The 26605-nt window shown below is 37.7% G+C and overlaps 2 protein-coding genes across 4 annotated transcripts; both read left to right on the forward strand.

The window, feature by feature from the left end:
• Positions 1–541: 541 nt before the first annotated feature.
• gtpbp4 (GTP binding protein 4) lies at positions 542–9278 on the forward strand. Its single transcript, XM_044135139.1, has 17 exons — positions 542–650; positions 1982–2152; positions 2233–2336; positions 2510–2646; positions 2722–2822; positions 3689–3781; positions 3860–4051; positions 5044–5109; positions 5184–5273; positions 5361–5471; positions 6043–6120; positions 6990–7041; positions 7142–7242; positions 7449–7646; positions 7755–7820; positions 8605–8748; positions 8849–9278. Exons 1-17 carry the CDS (start codon positions 603–605, stop codon positions 8999–9001), a joined length of 1905 nt encoding a protein of 634 aa, XP_043991074.1. The 5' UTR covers positions 542–602; the 3' UTR covers positions 9002–9278.
• Positions 9279–10400: 1122 nt separating this feature from the next.
• LOC122841701 (WD repeat-containing protein 37) lies at positions 10401–26575 on the forward strand. Of its 3 annotated transcripts, none has more exons than XM_044135246.1 (14): positions 10401–10567; positions 12387–12584; positions 15245–15341; positions 16031–16126; positions 16377–16441; positions 19418–19553; positions 20515–20586; positions 20682–20726; positions 20822–20898; positions 20982–21216; positions 22534–22675; positions 22783–22917; positions 23917–24031; positions 25693–26575. In XM_044135246.1, the coding sequence occupies exons 2-14, from the start codon at positions 12447–12449 to the stop codon at positions 25822–25824; spliced, it is 1485 nt and encodes a 494-aa protein (XP_043991181.1). In that variant the 5' UTR covers positions 10401–10567; positions 12387–12446; the 3' UTR covers positions 25825–26575. The 3 variants fall into 3 exon arrangements, with proteins under 3 accessions (XP_043991181.1, XP_043991184.1, XP_043991183.1); XM_044135249.1 differs by having other exon boundaries at positions 12428–12584; XM_044135248.1 differs by having other exon boundaries at positions 10409–10567; positions 12391–12584.
• Positions 26576–26605: the final 30 nt, after the last annotated feature.

A 26605-nucleotide genomic window follows, 5' to 3' on the forward strand; every position in this document is an offset into this window, starting at 1 on the left:
AACATTTAATTCTAAGATTATATGGATAGGTCTCAATTATGTTTAGTTTAAAAGAAAGACTCTTTTTGAAGTTATCATTATTTTTGCTTCGTAACGCTTTGATAAAAGTCTTGTTTAAAAATTATTAAATTAAATTATTGGATTTAAAGCCAAAGAATAAAGAAATCCCTTATTTTGAGCATTATGAGTAAGTCTATTATGTCCAACATTAGTAAGTACATGGTCTAAAAACATTTATTTGCAGAATTATATGGATAGGGTTCGATTATGTTGCTTTTTTTAATTTTTTTATTTTGTTACATGGATAATGTAAATTTTGCTGCATTAAACTGTCTCAAATAAATCAATAAATATTACTATCAGATAAAGATGAACCTGACTAAATACTATATATGATAAATTATGAATTAAAACAATGTGAGCGAAAATATCAAACTGATTTTTAGGTTTTAAAACGTATTTTATTAAAATTCCTCCTGCTGTTCCTCACTCCTATCGCCAGAGGGCGATAAGGAGACAGAAAACCCTCTTCATTTGTAACGTATTTTCCGGTTCCCTTCCCTTCTTCGTGCCGTCAGTGGACCTAAACGTGTCCCGACAAAATGGCACTTTATAACTTTAAAAAGATTATGGTGGTTCCCACCGCCAAGGTAAGTTTTATTTTACTAATTTCGCAGTTTAAACCGATTTCCGCTCAAGTCGTTGTGCGAAATGATCAAAAGATAGGAAAGAAAACACCGAAGGAAAACACGTGTTTTACTGCAGCAGCCTAGTGTGCTTTTAAAAAACAAACTAGAGGCGAAATTCATTTTTACAAAAGATTTGTGATGGAAATTTTATGAAAAACGGCCAATTTATACGTAAAATTGTGGAATTACGTGGGAGATTAACAATTTATGGAGGAAATTGGAAAACCGGAGATTACTGGACCTTTAAACTGGAAATCGGCGGCTTGCTGGATATTTTTGGTTAAAATTAGAGAAATCCAGAGAAAGCCATTATTTGTGGCCAAAATAATAGAAAATTGAAGAGGTTAAATTGGACATCTTGAGGTTTTTTGTTGTTGTTGAAAATAGGCCCGGAAATGGTGCTAAAACAGGAGATTAGTCGGTCTTTAAGATTAAAATACGCAGTTAGCTGGAAATCTTTTGTGGAGATTAGTGAAATCGACATAAAGCTGGGCATTTATGGTGGAAATGGTTGAGAAAACAGCGGGTTTCTGGAACTTTAAACTGGAAATCTGGACATTTGTAGTTAAAATAAGTGAGGAAATGTCAGCTAACTGGACACTTATGGTGGAAATCAAAAAGAAACAGCAGTTAACTGGACATTTTTGGTGTACATTTTGGAAATCAACAGAAAACTGGGTATTTATGGTGGAAATCAGTGAGAAAATGGGCATCCTGTACCTTTAAGCTGAAAATGTCTTGTTAACACTTATGGTAAAAAATAAATTAGGAAAAGGCATTTAACTGGATATCCTTGGTGGATATTAGAAAAATCAATAACAATCCTTGTGTTTATGGTGAAAATGGGAGAAAAAACTGGAGGTTGCTGGAAATTTAAACTGTAAATTTGCTGTTAATTTCATACATAAGTGGGAAATCAGAAGGACAATTTTCTAATATTTTCTTTTGGTTTCTGAAAACTTGATTGACTGACTGGACAAGGTTTTCTTTATATTAGCATTGATATAATAAAATAGTTCTTTTTGATTAGCTTTCTTGCTGCAGAATTTGATCATGACAAAGACAATCAAAGCAATTCATTTCTGAAGTTGAAATCTTAAAACAATATAGGGAAAAGTTTCCTAATTGCTGATCTGTTGCATGTCAGCTCAGATTTGGGGTTCTTGTTGTCCAGATAGTTTTCCTGCTCTGATAACTCTGTTATGTTCAGATATTTCCTGAAAAAACAAACCCCCGGGGTTTTGTTTACGGTCTCTAACCTGCGAGTCACGCCTTCACCTCCATCCCTGCAGGAATTCATCGACGTCACTTTATCCAAAACTCAAAGGAAGACGCCGACGGTGATACACAAGCATTACCAGATCCACCGCATCCGGCACTTCTACATGCGGAAGGTGAAATTCACGCAGCAGAACTACCACGACAGACTCACGCAGATCCTCACCGACTTCCCCAAACTCGACGTAAGACCCTAGATTTGAGTCTTTTTGTTGTTCTGATCTGGTTTCTGCTGGCAGGTTGTGATCATCTCTTATTTTTCCAGGACATCCATCCGTTTTATGCTGATCTGATGAACGTGCTGTATGATAAAGACCACTACAAATTGGCCTTAGGACAGATAAACATCGCCAGGAACCTCATCGACAAGTAAGTCCAAAAAATTACTCAAGTAAGAGTAAAAAGGTATTTGGTAAAAAGTCCATTCCAGTACTGAGTAACTACTCACGTTATCAAACATTTAATATTTAAAAATTACATCATCAGTCGGTCTAATATATAAAGTTAAGTGGAAGTTTTGATGTCTTTTTTAAATCGTCCAGTGTTGCCAAAGATTACGTGCGTCTGATGAAGTACGGAGACTCCATGTACCGGTGCAAACAGCTGAAGAGAGCCGCTCTGGGTCGGATGTGCACCATCCTGAAGAGGCAGAAGTCCAGTCTGGAGTACCTGGAGCAAGGTGAGAGGCGAGCGATGACCCGCCGTCCGCTCAGGTGGGTCTTTGGCTAAATCTTCTGGTTCTGATCCCAAACAGTTCGTCAGCATCTGTCCCGTCTGCCGAGCATCGACCCGAACACCAGGACCCTGCTGCTGTGTGGATACCCCAACGTAGGCAAGTCCAGCTTCATCAACAAGGTGAGCATCGCAGAAACCATTAATCAAAGATTTCAATAATCTTCAACTATTTTAGTAATCGGTTAGTTGTTAACTGGGGTGTACAGACTCAAAATAAGAACAGCACACTCTGAGCTGTAATAAAGATAAATATGTACAAAAAATATAAACGGTTTTAATTTAAAAATAATAAATCTCTTGTACTCAAAACTCCTCAAGTGGCAGCTTTAGCTTCTGCTGGTTCAAATTCTTCCAAAGGTTACCCAGTTATTAATCAGGAAATCAAACAAATATTCAGCCATAAGCTGTGTTGATGATCAGTCAAGTAGAAAGGGTTGAACTTTTCCAGTTCAAACTGGCAGTTTTTTGTTTCAGGCAAATTTTTTATATTTTTGAATGATAATTTTTCTTTGCAGAGACGTCATATTTCATTATATTTATGGTTTTGTTTGTAATTTTTTTTATTGATTGATTTTAATTGTTTTTTATTTTGGATACATTATATTACTTAAAAATGTTCTCAAAACAACAATATTCATTATAATTTATTGCAATCATTTCAGACACGTTTGAAGGATTTTTTAGGTGCAGATTCATCCTTTACTCCAAATAATTAAGGAAATTCAATGTGATAGTATTTTAGGAAATAAAATGTTTATTTTCTTATTTCTTAAAAAATAATTAATTGTTATTCTGTTTATGGTTTTATGTATTTATTGTTATATAGAATAAGATTCAGTGATTAAATGAAATATCTGCAGAATTTGAATCAATTAATTCACAGAATAATTTATTGAGTAATCAATCAATCATCAGAGTGGTCAATTGAAAAACCCCTTAATTGTCAGAAATAGGCTTTTGACGACGTAAATGACCTTTCCCCTCAGGTCACCAGAGCAGATGTGGACGTGCAGCCGTACGCGTTCACCACCAAGTCTCTGTTCGTGGGTCACATGGACTACAGATACCTCCGCTGGCAGGTACCACTCGGCTGCTGCAGATCGCTGCTGCCGCCGCTGCTGCAGCAGAGGAGCTGAATGTTTGGTGTTTGGTTGCAGGTGGTGGACACGCCCGGCATCCTGGACCACCCTCTGGAGGAGAGGAACACCATCGAGATGCAGGCCATCACGGCTCTGGCTCACCTGCGGGCGGCGGTGCTTTACATCATGGATCCGTCGGAGCAGTGCGGACACACGCTGCAGGAGCAGCTGGAGCTCTTCAACAACATCCGGCCGCTGTTCGCCAACAAGGTGCGACCTCCACACCTGATTTATTAAAAACAAAGAGGAAACCATCATCTGTTTTCCTGCAACCATTCTGGATATTTACTGATGAAGCAACTTGTTCTTAGTCTCTTCTTGCTTCTGCTTTACTCTTAAAAAACCAAAAACTTTCCTCAGATATGAAAACAGAATAACTATAAAATAAGTTAACATCCCTTGATTTTACTCACATTAAAAACAAACTTTTTTGTTTTCTTTAACACTTCATGTAAATTTTACTCCAAAAAATTTGCAAAGTATTTTATTTTCATTCAACCCCATTTACTCTTATACCCTCTAATAAAACACAGCCTTAGTAGACAGAATCCAGCTTTGATTTATAAGTCAGTCCCTCCTGGATGTTGTGGTCTAAAATGACCAAATTATCAACAGCTTTTTCAAAAAGTTGCATATTTTTTAATGCCCTATTTTTGCCAGAATTGCATCTTAAAAAAGTTTAAATTGCTGCACACAACCTTTGCCAAAAATAAAAAATTAACATGCTTAATATTTAAGTCCCAACTTCCTGGAGGAATGTAAGCATACCATATAGGAGAGAAGATGTAAAGAAGATTTGTAGTTTTTAGTTTACACTTGTTGGAAAACTTAACTCTACTCATGAAACTAAATGAAACACCTACCTGCTGAAACATGGTGGTGGCAGCATCATGCTGTGGGAAGTGATAAGAATTCATCTTGGGTGCTCTCCAGGAGAGTCATGGATGAAAACATTTTTGAGGCTGCATGTTCACCTTCTGATGCTGCAATTAAATGGTTCTAAAATGGCCTAGTCAAAGTCCAAACATCACACTATTTTTCAGTCTGTGGAAAGTCAAAAATTTATGTTGCGACGCCTCCCATCCAAGATAAAAATGTCAGCAGATGTGTAAATCTGAACGTCCAGTGAAAGATGAAGTCAGGGGCTTCATGCAAATGCATGCCACACTTTTCAGACTTCTAATCGTTTCTCATTCCTGCAGCCTCTCATTGTTGTTGCAAACAAATGTGATGTGAAGAAGATCAGCGAGCTGTCGGAGGAGAACCAGGTCGGTTTTCATCGGTTTTCAGCTCATCGTTTTATTTTCAGCCTCTCTAAGCTGAAGGTTTTATCTGTCACCAGAAAATCTTCGCGGATCTCTCCACTGAGGAAATCCCGGTCATCGAGACGAGCACGCTGACGGAGGAGGGCGTCATCAAGGTGAAAACCGAGGTGAGATCCGACAGCAGGCGGGCTCTTTCTGACGCTCCGGTGGGATTGTCATCGGGTCTTTTTTTTTAACGCCGCTGCGTTCCTCAGGCCTGCGACCGACTCCTGGCTCAACGCGTCAACACCAAGATAAAGGGCAAGAAGGTCCATGACGTCCTCAACAGGCTCCACCTGGCCATGCCTTCCAAGAGGGACGAGAAGGTTAGTTAGGCCTGGAGCTGTCAAGAATTAATCTGAACATTTTAATATCTACAAGAAATGAATGGAGAACCACATTTCTGAATTGATGTTTAAAACAAAATGGCTTCCTTTAAACCTTCCTGAGAATCTTCAGACATATTTGGCTAGAGACAATAAAACATTTTCTTGAAAATATATTTGAAAACGTAAAGATATTTGCATTTTTTCATATGGGCAGTTGCCCAGGGCAGCATCAAAAGGGGGGTGGGGCACCCAAGAACTAGAAAATATAATTTTCTAGTTCTTGGGTGAATATAATTAATTCACCCAAGAAAATATAATTAATTTTATCCATCAGTTGTCCCGTTTGCTGCTACTTCCATTCCAGTAGTGAAGTAAGTTTCTCTTAGTTTCCACGACCTGCTTTCTGCTACAAGAAAAATCAAATAATTGTTTATATTTTGATTAACGGTGATAAATCACAGAGCTGGAGAGTGATTAATCTGATTAAGTTTGTTGTAACCGATTGATATCACTAGTTAAAGCCAAACAGCATCTGTCAGGTTAAAAACGGGTTTCTGATGTTTCCCAGGAGAGACCGCCGTTCATCCCAGAAGGAGCTCTGAACCGGAGGAAAGCCATGGAGGTCGACACACCCAAACGCAAACTGGTACGTAAACATTACGGCGACACGCTCGCCTGGAAAAGTAGCTTACAGTTTATATCATCATTTCCTTCTCACTTTACCCTTGAGTTACTCAGATGCTTTTTAAACTCAGATCTGGATGCTTGAACTGAATATTTGTAATTTTTTTAGTTTCTTATCTGACTCCTTTGTTTTCCTCTTAAGGCTTTTTGTTCTGAGAATTTTAGTCTGAGCCATTAAACAGAAAATACCTAAGAAATAAAAATTTTCTCCACAATCCCTGATTTATTAACTGTAAACAACAAAATAGTGTCATCTCATAAAAATCACCTGCAAACACATCAGCAGGTTTACTGTGCAGCTTAAAAAAAGGTCAATTTAGTTCAGCTATGGACATGCTGAAAGAAAAAAATTATTTATTGTTAAAGATATTTGGATTTTTAAGCAATAAATAAATAAAGTCTTAAAAAATAATATCTAAACATGATTTTTTTTAGAAAGTTTTTGTCCTACTATAATTTCTATTTGACTCCAGAAAAAATTAATCTGAAATAAATAGTAACCTGTAATTGTTCAACATTTATTTTTGCTTCATTCTTCTTCATTAATCTGAAATAGTAATAATAAGTGAAGCTGCATTTGTTCATGAATTATCTTTATAATGTCTGCATAGATTCACCAACCAGCCATCTGCTGCACTCAGATTAAAAATAACATCCCTGAACGTTCATGCAAATCAGGAATTATTACAGATTAAACAGCAAAAATTAGGTTTTTATTCAACAGAAGGAATTTCAGTCTGTTTGATGGAGCTTTTCAGATGAAAAATGTATGAAAATATTGTGACATATTAGCAGATTTATTAAGTGGATCTTAAACTTTTCATGTTTCAGGAGAGAGACCTGGAGATGGAGCTCGGTGACGATTACTTTCTGGACCTGCAGAGTGAGAAAACTTGCAATTCTGATAAACTTAGAAGTGGCAGCTGCTTTTTTTAGCTGCTTTATTTCCTTATGTTTTACTGATTATTCTAATTATTTTAAAGAATATTGGGATCTGATGAACGAGGATGAGAAGAACGATAAGATCCCTGAAGTGTGGGAAGGCCACAACGTTGCAGATTACATCGACCCCGACATCATGAGGGTAAGTCTCTAAAAGGTTCCTCTTTCTGATGGTTATTAGGAAGAGGAACCTGGGATACACAATTTTCACGTTATTTAGACATTAGCAGCAGCTTAAGTTTAGATTTTTACTCGATTCTTAGTCCGCTCAGACTTTAAAACCCAAACTGGACTCATATTTCCAACTGTGTCGCCTGATATTGACCAAATTTCCGTTTTGCATTGCAGAAACTGGAGGAGCTGGAGAAGGAGGAGGAGCTGAAGGAGCGAGCCGGAGAGTACGAGTCGGACGAGGAGAGCGAGGACGAGGAGATGCAGGAGATCCGCTCCCTGGCCAAGCAGATCCGGGAGAAGAAGCAGCTCCTGGTGCTGGAGTCCAAGGAAAAGGACGTCCACGGGCCGCGCATGCCCAGGACCGCCACCAAGGTGGGAGGAGGGTCTCCATGGCAACGGCTGCTGCTACCTGGGACGAGAGACGCGTTGTGTCTTTGAAATATTTAAATAACTGGGATGTTTGTTTTTGTTTCTGCAAAGGTTGAGAAGAAGAAGCTGGAGAAGGAGATGAGTAACCTCGGTCTGGACATGAACGACAAGAATGATGTAAGTTCTTCATTTAAAAAATTAAATATGGGTTAAAATAAATTATTTCATGCATTTTTTTTTTTTTACACAAGAATTAAAAAATAAAACTGTTTAAAGAAAAGAACTGCAAACGAGTCCGAAAGAATAGAAATATTCTTATTCTGTTCAAAAGACAAAAAGAAATTATGCTTAAGTAAAAATATTACATGAAATGATGGTGGATATGTTTTTTTATTTTTATTTAATGGTTTAATAAATACTTAGAAACCTGTTAAAAATTAATTTTAGGTTATTTTCTTTCCCTGAAAAATGTAGAAAAATCCAACTTTTGCTTTTTCTATATTTATCCAGCAAGAAAAAAATATATAAACTACTTTTATTAAAGCTATCAGCAATCTGTCTGGATTTTTTAGTAAATGAACTGAAATTAGAAGTTGGATTTTTCTGAATGTTTTTTAGTGCGAATTTTAAGCCTCATAAATTGTTTTCAGGCTTTTTGCTCATCTTTACTATCATATCAAACTTTTGTTTTTACTTATTTTAAGTTTTGTATAAATGAACATCAAAAATTTTCCACATTCATTGAATATATCAAAAAAAATTTACCTAAAATTGTGAAAACAAGAAAAATAAACAGAACACAGCAAGGACAACATGGTACATGTATAGCTTTTAAACAAACACATTTTAACTGTTTGTAGATTTCTAATTTTTATTGTTAATTGTTGTTTGTCTGATTTTGCATGCTGATGACCAACATGTTTAAGCAATTTAAACATTTTTTTGGTTGTTATATTTTCAGAGCCACTACGCTCTGCAGGCCCGGCGCTCGCGCAGCGTCACCAGGAAACGCAAACGTGAAGCTTCGGCGCCTCCGACCTCCAAAACCCGCAGCCAGAGCGCTTCCCGTCCTCCACGAGACCAGTCGGGCTTACGGGACGTCAAGGTGCGTGACGATGCGTTTATTACCTCATCGTCTATCAGCTTATTCTTTTATTATCTGAAAATTAAAATCGACTGTTGGCGTCGTGTCTGGTGTTTTCTAGATGGTGAAGAAGGCGAAGAAGATGATGAAGAACTCCCAGAGAGACATGAACCGCCAGGCCAGGAAAGGAGAGTCCGACAGACACGTGTTCGACCTCAAACCCAAACACCTGCTGTCCGGGAAGAGGAAGTCAGGCACCAAAGATCGCAGATAAAAGGCGGATTTTTCTGGACTGAAATAAAACAACCCAACTATATTAGTCATATTTTATTAGCTATAATATTTTTAGGATGGAAACAGAGACTCAGAAATGAAATGATCAGAGTTAGACACTGATTTCAGATGTCATTGAGTTGCTGAATTGTTGTCCAAAATAACCTCCTGGTTTGTTTGTGGCTCTTTGGATAAAGTGATGATGATGTTTTCTGTACAGTCTTCTCTTGTTAAATACTCCGTAACAAGGAAGCCAAATAAACAAATACCTGAAGAAATCCAGGTTTAGGTTTCATACCTCCGCACACATCAATTAAAACAGCTCAAAGCTGATCTCAGTGTAAACAAACATCACCGCACACCTCACCACTGACTCACTACCTTAGTGCATGTGATGCTTTGTCTTTAGAGGAAACCTTTGTTTCCCAGTTTGTTTGTGCCACCTAAAGAAAAGAATAATTTCACTATATTTGACGTTTTTTTAAAGATATGATGCAAAGTTGTAATTATTGCTGGGTAGATCACAGTTTAATGTCAAGACTTTAATTGTAATATCATGGAATTGAACTATAATTATGATTTTAAAAAGCAAAACTGTGAATCATTTTTAACTTTTTATGTTATAATTATGACTTTCAATCAAAATAATATTATCTTTGTAACAATTACTTTAACCAGGGTCGGATTTACAAGGACCCGGGACCTTTTTTACATTAAGAAAAGATTATTTTACTTATGTAAATTAACTGGTAATCCTATACATCAGCAGTTATGAGTTGATTCATGTTAGGTTTAATTCATCCATTAGCCAATGACTCAATCTTTTCCCAAAGAAATGCACCATAACTTAATTTTTCAAATACTTGAATATTTTTCTGTTAGTAAAAATCACAAAATATTAACTCACCTAGTTTTGACTGTATGAGTTTTATATAAATTACTATGTTTGCAAAACATAGGTTTGATATGTTCCCTAGACAATAATGCCATGTTGTTCCCAAAGAAATGGACTTTAGTTTTGTAATTTTTCACATACTTGGATATTGCTGATATTTGTAAAAAAAAAAAAAAACACACACACACACAACATGTTAATGCAACTCACTGAATTTTGATCCTATGAGTTTTACATAATGTACTTTTGCATCTATAAAAAAAGAAGATAAAAATTTTTGGGGTGCCCTCCAAAAATTGGAGCCCTGGGCTACTGCCCTAGTAATAATTATAATTATCACAAATTTATTTCAGGAGTATGTATATTGATTTTAGGGATTCTAAAAATATACATTTGCTCTTGCTGCGTATTTATACATAAATGCTCAGCAGGGACTAACTGTATTCTTGAAGAAAATGACCGTTTTTGTGATTTTAATCTTCGTGCTTTTATTGTGAAACGCTTCGGGCCGGAATTGGCTTCGTTATCGTTTCTCACGTACTTGTAACGGTTCTGTGAAGCTGTCAACGCGGATTTAAATCCCAAACCTTTAGCGCAAATAATAATAATGACAAACGGAACAAAAAAAGGAACCACACACCGGAACACAAAGCAGCATTAGCGGACTTTCCGGTAAGTTTGCTGCAGTGTTTTGACCGGTCGTCTTTTTCCGTTAGCCTATTAGCTGCTAATAGGTGGAGCATAACGTTAGCTTGACTTAACGTGTTAAGAGTCCAGAGAAATGGCTCTGTTTTTAACTTAAGCTGTATCTTAAACGTATCTGATTTTACGCTAAAGTGACAGATTTTCAGCATTTAGTGTGTTAACGTTGCGTTTTTATTTTTGTTACGTGAACAAAAGGAGCCGAGCAGACTGTCTGATAAGCCAGACAAAGGTGTTTTATTCTGCTGGAGAAGAGAGGAGCAGTGTCTGCTGGAAAACTGGAGACAGAAGGACAGATGTTTTATTTGAGTGTCCTCAGACCTTCTGTTAGTTCAAGGGCAAATAAAAAGCATCGAGTCAGCTGGGTTTAGCTTTAAATCTGCCATCAACATCCTTAGATTTTCCCCAGAAATGAAAGACAATAAAGGGCGTGTTGATCAATCTTTGGCTAATCATCCTGAGCATTCATCCAGCTTAAGGTTGCGTATTTAAAAAGAGCTTTATTGATTATTTCTAGTCATAAAAATGCTAAAATAAGAAAGTAGTTGCAACAATTTTAAGTTAAAGTTGAAATAGTTCAAAAAAATTAAGCACATTTTATAGATTAATTGCACACAAAGCGACGTTTTTAGGCCTTTAGTGTTATAAATTATGATGATTTTCCAATTACTGAAAACATGATTTTTAAATGTTGAATGTTACTCAAGAACAATAAAAACCTATTTTCAAATACAGAATGTATGTTTAATACCTGATTAAAGTTTTGTTTTTTTAAAATATTTGTCACATGTTATAATTTATTGAATATGACTATATCCTTGATCTGCAATATTCCACATTTAAATTTTGCTTCTTTTCTTGTTTTCTACCATGATGACATTAAAAACAGTTTATTTTAGCTCCAGTATTTCCACTAATATTTACTGTGGGCATAAAAGGTGTCAGATTTTACTGCCACATTAGCTTGATAGAAAAGCCAAACATGCAAACAATTGCTGCTTCCTGGAGTTTTGTTTACAGCTCTGCATTATATTGAATTACATTTGTTGTTGCTGCAGCATCAACATCAGCTAATTAAATTCAATATTTGGTTGGTCATCATACTTCTAGTGCTAAATAGCCCCAGATGTTATTGTGATTAATAATAATATTGTTATTTTGAGACCATTTTCAAGTAATATAATGGAAACACAAAAAATTACCAAATATTTTTGGTGTAGTTTATATTGAAAATATCTTAGTACACCTGAAATAAGACAAAATAAACTTACAAGTTACTTGTCAGAAGGTTTTAGGAGCTTGTTTAGAGTCAATAATTCTTTAATGTTGATGAAAAACTAATTCCACTGGTAGATTATTTCACTGATGAAATGGCATTTTTACCATCTTAAACGTGAAATAATCTTCCAGTTGAACCAGAACTCTTTCATTAATATTAAGGAATAAAACAAGATTCCTGAAAAGTTACCTATAACCAGAGTTGAGTATTATAGTCCATCTGATTTTTAAATATTAATTAATTGATGATATTCAGATAATTTCAGTAATTCAGATGGGCTGTAATCCATTAAAAAAGGAATAAATATGATCATAATTGCATTTTTTTCCTATTTGAAGAGCAGAAAGAAATGCATCTGCAGATATTTTTCATGTTTCGGTCTCATCATGATATTTCTGCTTTGTCATTTAGTCTCTTTTGTTTCTACCTTATGCTTCCCACTGACTAAATACGCTCTCCAATCCTGTTTTCGCGCTCTGTTCATCTCGCCGGTTAACACCTTCACACCAGCCAGGCTGCCAAGTCCAATCCGTCTGTCTGCGTTCCTTCAGAGCGCCCAACGTCAGAGCCATGCCAGTGGAGAGCAGCAGCAGCTCCAGCTCCCGCCAAGCCAAGCAGAAGAGGAAGTCCCACAGCCTGTCCATCCGCCGGACCAACAGCACGGAGCAGGACCGCTCGGGCCTGCAGAGGGAGCTGCTGGAGGGACAGGTGATCACGCTCCCACTCCTCAGAAACCTCCTGCTGTTCCTGTTTAAATGTCAAACTGCTGCCGGTCGCTGTTAGCCCGCCGTCCTGCTGGCTGCAACCGTAAGCCTAAGCCAATTAGCTTTTAATGCAGCCGTTTAGAGGACATTATTGCTGGGTTAAACATGCCGCAATTACTGCATTATTGATGTAAGGTTATTTTCATTGAGCTGAGAACAGCTGGATTAGGAGAATCGCTCTGATAGAGTTTGGTTTTGCTTCAGTTTGACAGGAATTAAAGCTGTTGGGTGCAGAATAAATCAGATTTATCTATATTTACCTTCAGAACACACAGTGAAGCGGTGAGAAAGAAAGAGGCAGGAGTAACTTCTCTATGTTAATTTGTTTGACGCTTTCATTTGTTTTATTTAAACTGGGAGCATGAATATTTTGGGATGTGAACCCCTGTAAGCGTTTGTTGTGATCTTTTGCTCTCGACTTTATGTTTTCTCTCCGGTCCCTTCTGGTTTCAGTCCTCTGATAATCTGGACTCCTTTGGGAGAATGGAGGTAAGTTGCAGTAACCAACAGCCCCGATAGTTTAGGGTAGGTTGTTAGAGCTGAGAGTAGGTGTTGTGTCTCTGAAGTGATTCTGGCAGTTATTTAGTAAGTAGTTTTGGTAAATCCAGTTCTGGGATGTTGGTGTTTTAAAAGGAGAAGTTAGGAGAAAATTTTCTCCTGATCTTCTGCTCGTCTTTAATGATCTCATTTTTTTGATCCACTGCTTCCTGGAATCAGCTGATGTTGTTTTGGATTCACAGTTGATTTGTCCAACATGGAAAACCTCGTACACACAGTGACACCAAGTGGCCAACTCTAGAATTACAACTGAAAATAACATGATGGTGTTTGGCCTGATATTGAAAGAAACTGATTTGTAAAAATGTTCTTTTGTCTGATTTTCTTATTTTTTGTTACTTGTATGAAATTTTGTAATTTATTTCCTTAAAATAGCAAAGTTTCCTCTTAACTTTATAATCTGGTCCATAGGAAGATGTAATTTTTAAATATTAAGTGATTGATAATTTGATCAGTTACTCAGTATTTGAGTAAACTTTTCACAAAATGCTTTTTTATTCTTTCTTGAGTAACTTATTGGATGGCTACCTTTTATATTTATTTGAATAAAAATAGTGCTACTCTTACTTGAGTAAAATCTTTGGGTCCTCTGTCCACCTCTGCATATTATAGATAGACAGATAGATTTTAGCAGGCGGTGTATTTTGATTTGTTACAAAGGATAAACGCAGCATCACCTTTTCTTTTTCTAGTTTGCAACCAAACATTTAAATTAAGTTTGTAATTATTAATGCTCTCACCAGTTATCAGATTAGTCCTGTTAAGGAGCTTTCTTGTTTATGAATATTTCCCTCATCCTCCTTTTGAAAATAATGATCTTTGTTTTGGTCAATTATCAGTACATTGTTCCTAATTATTTATGTTAAATATAGGGAGTTTTATATTGCCCTTTTTAAAATGTTCAGAACTAAAAATAAATCATAGTTATTGAATACAGGGCTTGAGAAATCTGCTCCATTTCTTTCTTTTGTAAATTATTCTCATAATCACGTCTCATTTGATAGTACGCCGCCGCGCCGTGATTCCTGCCAAGCCTTTAATTTCTGCTCAGAGTTTGTGCCGTGGCACTGAGCTCTCCGTCGTCGGCTTCAGGCTCGTCACACTCCACTGGTTTTCTTTGAAAACGTCGCAGCAAGAATCAGTTCAGCTGAAACAAAGAGATCTGCTCTCTGCTTCGCCAAGGAAATGCAGCTGTGTTGTTCCTGCTGAGCTGCAGCTGTAAACGATGCAGGATTTAATCTGTGCTCATGATTTAAGCTGCTAAAACAGATTGAGGGATAATTCATGTTAAAGAGGAAAAGATATATAAATCTGTGTTTGGATCGAGGAGAAAACTGGCAGAGAGAAACTACTTTTACATCAGACTCAAAACATTTTTATGACATGATCATAATCGTTGTGAACCAGCAAATCTAAGCTTGATTCGATTTTATATTCTGTGAAGGAAACAAATCTGCTCTGTTCATTTTGATTTCCTTCCTTCCTCAGATACCAGGATTTATTTTACATTAACATGATTTCTTCTTGGATCTGGATTTTCTGTGTTAAATGCCAGTCAGCAGGTGTTTGATTCATTTTGGAGGTCTTATGTTTGAAATTGGGCTGCAAACTGCTGCAAAAAGTTTTGCACAACTTTTAAATTATTTTTACAACCAGTCTTGCAATACAGTTGAAGCCATATATTTACATACACAGACACATTTTTTTCAGACCAAACTTCTCTCATTTTAGGTCAATTAGAATCACCAAAATTATTTCTATTTGTTTAATGCCAGAAAACTTTGCAAGAAAGTTTTTTTTAAATTTCCTTTTGTATTCAGAACTTTACAATATCAGGGATAATTCTCTTCTAACTGGATAACTTGGGTCAAACCTTTTGGGTTCACCCAGCTTTCTGGCATTCAGAAAATATAAATAACTTTAGTGATTCTAAATGACCTAAAAACAAGAAAAGTTTTGTCTGATTTAACTTCAGACGGTGAGAAACAAAATGTCTTTTTATTTGGTTCCAGTTGTGCTTATATTATAGTTTCTTTCGTCTTGCAGGACTCCAAACTGCCTTTGTCCCTGAGGACCAACCTGCTGGATCTGTTCAGTCAGATCGAGAGAGAGTTCGAAAACCTTTACCTGGAAAATATTGAACGTAAGTTTTTCCAAACTGCTGGAAGATTTTCGTCTGATTGTAATATTTACAAAGTTTATTTTAATATTTTAGTTGTAGATTTTAATTCTAAAAGTCTCCAAGCAGCTTCTAAATCTGTTATGTAACTCAACATCAGTGGGACGGTTTGGATATTCAGAAGAAGCTCTAGTTTGTTAGCTTAGCTTAGGTTCTGACCAAATAATAAATTTATTATTAGTCCTCTTCAATAAAAATAATAATTTAGCATCAAAATGAACAGCTCTCCATGCAGAGGTTTAACATATATCTTGATATAAGTTTAATTTGAAATCCAACTTCTAATGAAATGAAAATGGTTCAATGTAATGCAGGTAAGCTAATGACTACTAATAACTACTCAACAGAATAAATCTGAGTTTTGCCTTCAAGTTAGCTTCACTGAAATTAATCATTTTGAGACTTTTTTATTTCTCCTGCTGCACTTTTATAGTTGCATTTGTTTGAAAATCATTTCTATGAACAACTTGAAGGTTTGTTAGAAGGAAAACCTTCATTCTCTCTTTTTAAGGTCATTTTTAAATGAACTGAAATCAAATGTTTTAGATTTGACCTAACTTGTCCAGAGCTTTTCTACATAGATTCTTACTCACTGTGAATAAAGATCTATTTGTGGCCTGAAACTGCTAACCGAAGCATCCTGTGACTTTCAGTCCGCAGAGAAATCGAATCCCTGAACGATCGTTTGGCTGCAGACGGACAAGCTATCGAAGGAGCAGATTTAGCAAAAGGAGCTCTGAAGACGAAAGGCGAGTCATTTATCAGAGATATTTAAATGAACGCATAAAAATGTACAAAACCTTTCATCTTATAATAAACTAGGCTAAACTTTTCCTGTTTAAGATCATTTTTGTTTGCTAGGTGCAATAACAATTATATACTAATTTTCTTTTCAATATTGCAGTTTAGTTTAGGTTTTTGTCTTTTATTGATGTGTGAAAGCTGAGATGAGTTTGAATCTCCTCTGATTTCTTCGTCTGTATCTGTTTTGATGCGCAGCGAGCCACAGCACCAGCCAGCTGTCTCAGAAACTGAAAACGACCTACAAGGCGTCCACAAGCAAAGTACGGACTTCACTGTCAATGGATTTCATTTTTCATTTCCTGTTATTGCTCTGTTAACAGAATAAATAAGGTTAAATAAACTGTTATAATATTTAATTTAGATGTGGGTAGAAGAGAACTGTGCGTTCTTGAGTGAAATATGAATTGATGTGTGGATGTTAAAGAGAGGAACTGCTGTCTTTTCACCCTTTTTTCACTCATAGCCGCGTTCAAATTCTTGCCATGCCAGAGTAGTAGGCGGATCCCGCAACTTCAACGTAACCAGTTGGGAGTTGTGGGGTGGAGACTCATGGGTAACTTGTAAAATTTCTCCCCCCTTGTGTGCCAATATGCATGAACAGCCCAGCCAGGGGGTCGACACTTCCTCCCCACGAGACTTGGTCATTCAAATGTAGGAGTTTGAGCTTTTCTCTCAGTTTCTGCCTGAGATAAAACTCCTCTTATCTCACTAACAGGCTTGTTTTCAGTTGCACCTCTTTGGCTTTGATTTAGCTTCTTTTTGGCATTCACATAATGGTACACTGTGGAGACGTCTTTAGCTTAAAGCAGCTGTTATTTACACGCTTTTTACGCCAAAAGTAGGAGATTCACCCAGAAGGGGGATTCAGATGCTGACATAGACAGTTGCTCAGTTGTAATCCAGTGTGCAGTCTGCTCAGCCCCTCATGTTTCACTTTGTGAAGAGGTTTTGAAGAGTTGCAGCCACCAGATAGAACGTTATGGTGCTAATATGAGGTGTTCTTTTTTTATTTTCTTTTATTTTTATGAACGTATCTAAATTTGTTTATTTTGCAAAACTGCAATTGAAACACTTTTTTTGTATCACATGATCAACAACCGGATGTTTCTACTGATGGAAACCACAAAGAAGATGACAGGAAGTGTTTGATGATGCACAAAGTTATTCACGTGATTTTTATTGTGTTTCTTATTTAATGGAAACACCACAGTTATGATGTTGCGTTTTTTGACATTAGTGGAATATTGACAGTGTTTTCCACACATTTGTAATGAAAACTCAGATACTGTATAGTTTGACTCAGCCACAGTAAAGGACAGGTTTGGGTTCAGGAAAAAGGCAGCTAGCATCTATGCAGACCACACACATCCTGGACACAAGCTGTTTATATTGTTACCTTCCTGAGAACGCTACAGAGATGGTGGCAAACATCCTAGAGCTGTTTTAAAATACTCTCTCTGAGTGCCACATGTTGCAAAAACACATCCTGGTGACTAAAGGGAGAACAGGTAGCAGAAAAAAGCAGTCGGATCTATTCAGAGTCCAACTGACAGCTCTGCAGCTCAGCCACGTTCTGTGCATCCTCACTCACTCAGCTTCCCTCAGAAAACCTCCCCAGACCGTTCAGGGACCGCTTGCATCTTTTCTGGATCCGTTTATCTCCCGACAGACTTCACGTCCTGCTCGGCGCTCGGCGTTCGGGTTTGAATCTGTTTGGCTGCAGCAGACTGCACACCTCAATCTGCAAAAGCACAAAATCTTAACAAGTATTTTGTTTAGTTTCTTGTGCAAATATTTTAGTACACTTGAAATAACACAAGTGTACAAAACTTACTTATACATACTGTTTTAGCAGAAAATAGGAACTTGTTTTAAGGCAATAATTTTTTAATTTAGCTGAAAATGTTCTAGTTCCATTGGCAGATTATTTTGCTTATAGCACAGGAAAATGTCTTTCTATAAGTGAAATAATCTGCCAATGAAACAAGCACTTTTTCACCAAAATTAAGAAATTGTTGACTTAAAACAAGCTCCTGTTTGTTGCTTAAAAATTACTTGCAAGTTAGTTTTGTTTTATTTTAAGTGTACTAAGAAATTTACCCTGGAAACTAAAGCAAACATACTTGGTAAGGTTTTGAGTTTTTGCAGCTCACTAACAGCTGGGTGCTTCAGACTCGGTGCTCACAGTTTTACTCTGCAGTGCTAAAACCATAAACTCCCCTCAGTCCCTGCTGCTGTTGCTGCTTTACTTTAACTGCATCATCATGCATCAGAATTGAACTGGAATCATTTCTGGATCCATCACCAATAGCTGGGAAATCAATAATTTACTTCATTGTCCCATAAAGTCCCATTTGGTTTTCTGCTGCTGGAGTCTTTTACTCACTAACAATCAGCAGCAATGTTTTCCATCTGCTTGAGTCGTTTGAAGAAATAAATATTTTTAGACTCTTTGTTAAACAGGAAGGCTGAACTTCCTGTCAGATGAATGATGCCTTTTTCTCCTCCTTCGTTTCAGTCTGAACTTATTTAGCAGTTTGTGTCCAAAACGGACCAGGACTCCTGTTTGCATCATTCCCATCTTTAATGTAAACGTCTCCATCAAACCTTGATTCAACTGATACATTAATGATAACTCGTTTCTTGTCCCACCAGCTTTCACCCTGTTTTTTTTTATCCTTTTAGCTGTTTTGATAAATTTACCTTTTTATCTACTGATCCAGAATAATTGAACCCATTTATGTTGATTTGATCTTTATGTTGCAGATCAGTTTTTGCTATTAGCCGATGTTTTTTGTTTTCAGCATAAGGTTTGCAGGGTTTATACCTACTCTAGTTGATTTTAAAGCATATAAAAGGTTATTAAATTGGTCAACAAATGGCCTCAGACTAATATGTAATGTAAACTTAAAGCTTCTTAGCCCTGGCGTACTACAAGGACCCTGCAGAGCATCTCCTCCTGACCTGCTTCCTCCCTAAGAACAGGATTCCTGCACAGCTCTGAAAAGATAAAATGGGATCAGTTAAAGCTAAACAAACTGAGATTACCCTAATTAATCAAATAAAGTTAGAGAAAAAGAGCTTTATTTGACTAAAAAGGTGCTAATAAAGGTAAAAGAATCCCTCAGAATAAAAAGAAAACCAAAAAGTGATTCCATTTTAAGAAGCTGCGTTCAGGAACCCTGCCGTTGCATTTTCCCCGTCCTGTTGTAACGTTGGTGTGGCGTCGGTGTCAGATTGTGTCCAGCTTCAAAGCGACCACGTCCAGAGCGGTTTGCCAGCTGGTGAAGGAGTATGTCGGCCACCGGGACGGCATCTGGGACCTGAGCGCCACGCGGGCCCAGCCTGTGGTGCTCGGCACCGCGTCTGCAGGTACACTGCAAATAACTCAGCTGGTTTTGTTTTTTTAAATGCAACTTAAATGTTTTTCCTGTTTTTGCTTTTCTTTTTTTCCTGTATTGCCTTCAACATTTAGGTTTCTTCTGCTGTTTGTCCAATAAAACCTGGATGGATTTATTGTCAGAGATTTGTATAAAAAAAAAAAAAAGCCAGAAGAGAAATGAACGTTTTTGCAATTTTAATTTGAAAACATTTACGCAGTTGAGAAAAAAATACCTTTAATTGAACTTGAAGATCTCTGCTTACAGAGATATTACTGTCATTAGTAATAGTGTCTAATAATTGTGTTGTTTTGTTTTTTCTCTTTTTAGGTAATTTGTTTTCCTGACATTTCTTACATTTACCTTTTCCAAGCATGCCAACATATTTACCTGAATCCGTATCAAATTCAGACACCTTGTAATATAAATGGTTTAGTTTATATTTAAAAACTACAAATATAAGTCAATCAAAATCAGAACTGTGTGGTTCTACGTTAGAAATATTTGCAATATATTTAAAATATTTATTCTTCATGTCCAAAATCTACATAAAGAACAAAAACTGGACTTTAGATTTATTTGGTAAAACAATAAAAATAATAGTAGATTTTATTTGTAATGCCCTTTATATATTTATATCTCAAAGGACAAAAATAAAAACAAACCAATTACAATGGATACAAGTATCTGTAATCTGTGTAAAGTTAAAAAATGTCTCCATCACGTGTGTGAATTACAATCTGTAGATTTTTACATCACCATTTGAAAAAAACAAACAATCAAAAATAAGAATATTTTGTTTACTGAGTAGAAGTCGGAAACACTGCCACCCACAGCTGTTTTTGGGTATTTTTGTAAAAAATTTGAATTAAACCTGCAGAAAAGTGCAAGAATTTGTTAATTATACACTATTTTCTATGAAAAACCCCAGACTGTTGAATTTGTCCTGACAGATCACACTGCCATGCTGTGGAGCATTGAGACCGGAAAGTGCCTCCTCAAGTACCTGGGCCACCAGGGATCAGGTAACATCCAAAATATTTGATCATAATATGTTGTTACGTTGTTGGACGGCATAGAAACAGCAAGTTTCATTGATGTTTGGTCTGTTTTTCCTCAGTTAACTCCATTAAGTTCCACCCCAGTGAACAGATGGCTCTGACTGGTAACCATCCACGCTTCCATCAGTCAGATAATTATTAGATAAAGTACTGCGGCTCCGTTTTTTCGCTCGTTAAACCCTCCGTCTCTCCTCTGCAGCCTCTGGAGATCAGACGGCTCACATCTGGAGGTACATGGTGCAGCTTCCCACTCCTCAGGCCGTCGCTGACACCACTGTAAGCCTGGCCTGCAGCTGTTCGCTCATCACAGCGACTGCAGCAGATTTTATTTCCGATTCACTCCCCTGTCTGTCCTGCAGACGCCTTGTGAAGACGACGTGGATTCCTCGGATAAAGACGATGCAGACGTCGACGCGGAGGGCCCGAATGACTGCCCTTCGATCCGCGTACCGATCACGACGCTGCGCAGCCATCAGGGCGTGGTGATCGCTGCCGATTGGCTGGTGGGGGGCAAACAGGTGGTGACGGCCTCCTGGGACCGAGCCGCCAACCTGTATGATGTGGAGACCTCGGAGTTGGTCCACTCGCTCACTGGTAGGATGCTCCGGGGTCAGAGTCGGGTTCAGTTTAAAGAGGACAAGTTATGCAAAATTTTGCATGTTTTGTACTTTTATTTGGATCTCAGCTGCTTCTGAAAACAGACTAAAAATCAAACATCCAGCCAGTTTTAGGCAGTAAGTTAATGTTTTTTGGTGTCTTGAAAACCAGCTGTTTAAAAATTCTCCTGAATGCAACATCACAAATCAGAAGCCCAGACCATTACCTAGCAACCCCAGTCAGGCCCTGCCCGTTACCTAGCAACCCCAGTCAGGCCCTGCCTGTTACCTAGCAACCCCAGTCAGGCCCTGCCCGTTACCTAGCAACCCCAGTCAGGCCCTGTCTGTTACCTAGCAACCCCAGTCAGGCCCTGCCTGTTACCTAGCAACCCCAGTCAGGCCCTGCCTGTTACCTAGCAACCCACGCTGTTCTCCAGCTGGTTTCCCCCCTGTAATTCCTGTACAGTGGCAGCTGCTACTTTGTTGTTGGATTTAATCTCTTTATCCATTCCAATGACTTGTTTTCTTTTTGTTTTGCCCTTTGACATCTAGAGATATAAAGTGCATTATAAATAAAATCTATTATTATTAATATAGTTATTATAAATGTTTTGTTCTTGAATGACCATCCAGATATTATTTGCTACATTCTTGTTGGTTGTGCAGGAGGCTTTACTAATGCTTTTCAAAGATGTACAGTTGTATAATTTGCTGCTAAATTAATGTTGAGTTGGGGGGCGTGGCCAGCAGCAGCTTATGTGGATTTAAAGTGAAAAGATGCACAAAAACAAATCAAAATAGGCAGAACTGAGCAGACGAAAATCTCATCATCTAAGAATGTTTTTATTCAAAACTATATTTGCATAAAAACATTGATCTTTGCTCTCAACCACTGGAGAGATATGAAGGGAAGCTGCTCTGTTCTTGTCTCTTCATTCATATCATCTTCCTGAAGAGTAGAAGTCTCAATCAAATCAGCAAACTGCTTCTGGACGATATTTGCTGCATGTTTTCAGCCCTCTCCTTTCCTCTTTCCTGTCAGCCTACTTTCATATAAGGGACACTAGAGCCCACAAAAGACCCCCTGGAGGGAAAAAAACTAATGGACATGATTTGTATAAATCTGTCCTAACCTGTTCAAGGAAGCATCTTTACATCTCAAACACCTGTAATCGTTAGATGTCTCTGTGCACCTGACTCCAGTATTCGCTCTTTAGCAGATCTCTGTAGAGGCCAGTGAGGCAGTTTCACCATTTAACTCAAGTGTGTGGGACAAGGGACACATCAAAGCTTTGAAACAAATGTGTCTGTGAAGGTCATGATCAGGAGCTGACCCACTGCTGCACCCACCCCAACCAGCGCCTGGTGGTCACTTCCTCCAGAGACACCACCTTCAGGCTGTGGGACTTCAGAGACCCGTCCATCCACTCCGTCAACGTCTTCCAGGGACACACAGAGTCAGTCTGACGCAAACAAGCATTTAAAAATCCAGAAAACAACTAAACCTCTGCAGGTTTCCTGAATGAAAACGAGTGTGTAAAAGGTGTGCCCTCGTCTTCTGCAGCACGGTGACGTCCGCTGTCTTCACCGTGGGAGACAACGTGGTGTCGGGCAGCGACGACCGCACCGTCAAAGTGTGGGACCTGAAGAACATGCGGTCGCCCATAGCAACCATTCGCACCGACTCTGCTGTCAACAGGTGTGTGAGCTGCAAACCTGCCGATACTCGTCAAACACCAAGAAAAAATCAGACTGACGAAAAATCATCAAGGCAATCACTAGAACAACATATTAAAACTAAAAGTATGTATTGGATTTAATGCAAAAGTAAAATTTTTGCTCTAGGAAAGATCTTGTTTTTGAAGGTGTGAAATTCAAACACACACCTTAAATTATTGTTAATGTACATAGATATGTGCGCTCGGATCGGTCTCACTGCGCAAACAGGTTGGTGGCTCGAATATAGAGAGGAAAGAAACTTTCTTTACAGCTGGAGGCAAAAAATGCAGCGAAGCTTCGTCTCTCCTGAACTATTGAAGCTGAACTGATTTGAACAATGAAAATCATGTAAATCCCAAATACAAAAGCATTAAAGACATGAGAAATGATCAGCTTGTTGCATCAGTCCTGCTTCCAAAGTGACTCCGTTAAAGTCTGTTAATGTAAAATAATGTAAAATAATGTGAAAACGTTCCCCAGTCTGTGAGAATCTTTGGTTTTCATGGTTTTTCTCAGTCTTGGTGCATTTGCACAACAATACGTCCATTTTTTAAATCGGTAAAAACTGCAAAACTTGTTTCTTTTGCTCAAAATGGATACTTCCTTCCTCAAAAGTAATTTAGAAAAACTTGGGGAAATAAAACTTATGATTATTTGTGAAGTCCAGCTGGTTACTTGTTTTGAGGGTTTGCATGAAATAAATGTGAAAACAGCAGCTTATAGGATGAGTCCTTTTATTATTCTACTTTGTTTATTCTTTAAATCCTAATTAAATAAATTTTACCACCAGATAAAGGAAAATCCACTCACAGAGTCAGAATTATTCATTTCTTTAGGCTGCACTCAGCTGGGGGAAATAATCTGTCCTCAATTTTTCTTCCAGTAACTTCATCGCCAACATCTCCTTTAAATCTGTTTCCTTCGTCACAAGTGCAGCAGGAAGTTGTGAATAATTATCCTACTTCCTGTTTCCCATCAGGATCAGCGTGTCGGTGAACCAGAAGATCATCGCCCTTCCTCACGACAATCGGCAGGTCCGACTGTTCGACATGTCCGGAGTGCGACTGGCTCGGCTGCCGCGGAGCAACAGGCAGGTCAGTCGGCAGGACGTGAACTCCAGATGGACTTTGGTTTTTAGTTTCTTTAACGGTGATACATTTTATAGATAATTACATAAATAAAATTAAAAAATATTTGGTACAGTCCAAACTGACCAGGTTTTTACATTCTTGGTAATTTGGTGCAAGGTGAGTAAAATATTCACCTTTCTTCAGCATCATAAATGAAGAAGCTTTCGCTACGTAATAGTAAGACCATGAAAAAAAAAAAAAACGGATTCAAAATTCAACAGGAAGTCAGTGAAGAGACGATGAAACCGAAACTCGTGCTGCAGGATTTTGTACCAGCTGTGATGTACTGTAATGTAATCCCACAATTTATATCGAAATGTGCAGCTCAGTCTCAAGATGTGGGATATTATTTTTATTTCCAAATGGAGTTACCATGGCGATGTAATTGGCCAGAAGTACCGTGGGAATGAATGGAGTCGAGAGTTAAAAAATCATGAAAATCCACAACTTTATAGGATTTTCTGTCGTCATAGTTTCTACCATTTAACTTTCAGTTCGTAGGTAAATCTGGTCTGTTCAGAGTCAAAGAGTTTTTCTACATCTTCCATCTAAATGCTGCAAAGTTTGAGGGAAAAGTCCCATTTCAGAGAGGGATGGCCGATAAGTTAAAGTGAGGAAGACCGTCCTTTTATTCGCTGATGAAGAGTTTTTAACTCGCCCTCAAAGCTACAAATATCACTCTACAGCAGTTTTTCTCAAACTGGTGGTCCGTGGGCATGTAAACATCCTGTTTACATGCTAGATACTGCATGTAAACATCCTGTTTACATGCAGTATGTTTACATGCTAGATGTATACATCCATGTTTACATGGTAGATGTAAACATCCATGTTTACATGCTATCATGTAAACATCCATGTTTACATGCTATCATGTAAACATCCATGTTTACATGCTAGATGTAAACATCTATGTTTACATGCTATCATGTAAACATCCATGTTTACATGGTAGATGTAAACATCCATGTTTACATGGTAGATGTAAACATCCATGTTTACATGCTAGATGTAAACATCTATGTTTACATGCTATCATGTAAACATCCATGTTTACATCCTAGATACTGCATGTAAACAAACGTTTATTTGCCATGACGTTGGCTTAAAGTGTGACGCATGCAGTTAGTTTACCAAAGGATTCTCTTTGAAATCAATTTAAGTTTCAGAATAACAAACAGCCCTAAAATGTTGTAAAGCCACACAACTCTTAGTAAAGTACAATTTATTGCTTGATTTCCATTTGGCATCATTGGAAAGCTTAGAATCCAACTTTGAGAATCTGTAAATAAGTCCAAAGAACTTCCAATGTGTTCCTGGTTTTATTTACAAACCGAATCCCCGCCCTTCTCATTATGCTAAACAAAGACGACAACAATAAGTGAGTTCAGATGTTGTTATTTTGGAGGTAATTTCAAGTGTTTGTTTAATGGGTTAAATGGTTCTCAGGCTGAATACGTTTGAGAAACACTGACCTTCAGTCATGGTTTAGCATAAAGTCTCTTCAGGATTGCTCTGGTTTTCTGAGAAACGCTTCAGAGCCCAGTGATTTCTGAAGGAACCTTTGATTGAATTTTTAGTGATTGTTGTTGGACCTGAGGTGATTATTGGTGGATGTTGTTCAGGGTCACCGTCGGATGGTTTGCTGCTCTGCCTGGTGTGAGGACAACACCGCCTGCAACCTGTTCACCTGTGGCTTCGACAGGCAGGCCATCGGCTGGAACATCAACATCCCGGCTCTGCTGCAGGAGAAATAACCTCCTCTTCTTCTTCTTCTTCTTCTTCTTCCTGTTCTTCACGTTGTTAGCACACAGTGAAACCTCACCCACAGCGTGTGTTTGTGTCTCGACAGATGTAAGCAGTTTAGTTTAGATGTTAGAGTGTTAGACTCCATGGAGTCGGTCTTTCAAGCCTTAGGATTGTTGAAGTTCCTCAGATCAGACTTTCTCCAGGTTGAGGGGCTTGAAAATCATCTGTCTCACTTTCTGTCACTATTAGCAACAAAGGCAAACCTCTGAACCACTCACTGATGAAAGCACAAACAATGTACAGAAGCTCCTGCTTTCTGCAAGTTAACATGTTTCTCTGCTGCTTCTGGCTCCAAAACTCCAGATTTAATGTTTGCTTCAGGTGGTAGATTAAAGGAAACATCTGTGAATTTTCTGGTTTGGTGTTGCACATGATCCCTGTTATCTCTTAAGTTTTTTTCTATATAAATTTAGAACCATGTTTTCCTCTTGCAGACAGACAAAAGGTAGATCAGATCAGCAGCAGATTTCTCATTATTTAGGCAGTTTTCTCTTCAGAGGTTCTTAATCTCTGCAGAAACTTTATGCACCTTGTTTTTGTTTGCTTAAAATAATGTCTGTTACAGATTTTATTTTTTAAGGGAAAATTTTTCTTTACTGTTTAACTTGTGGTCATAGATTGACTATGGATGAGTTGTTTTCTGATGTGCAAAAGTATTTGTATCCCTGAACGTATTAAAACCTTCAACTACAATGTGTTTTATTGGGATTTTATTAGATGGAACAACAC

Source organism: Gambusia affinis, linkage group LG12 (genome assembly GCF_019740435.1).
Source record: "Gambusia affinis linkage group LG12, SWU_Gaff_1.0, whole genome shotgun sequence".
Classification (NCBI taxonomy): Eukaryota; Metazoa; Chordata; class Actinopteri; order Cyprinodontiformes; family Poeciliidae; genus Gambusia; species Gambusia affinis.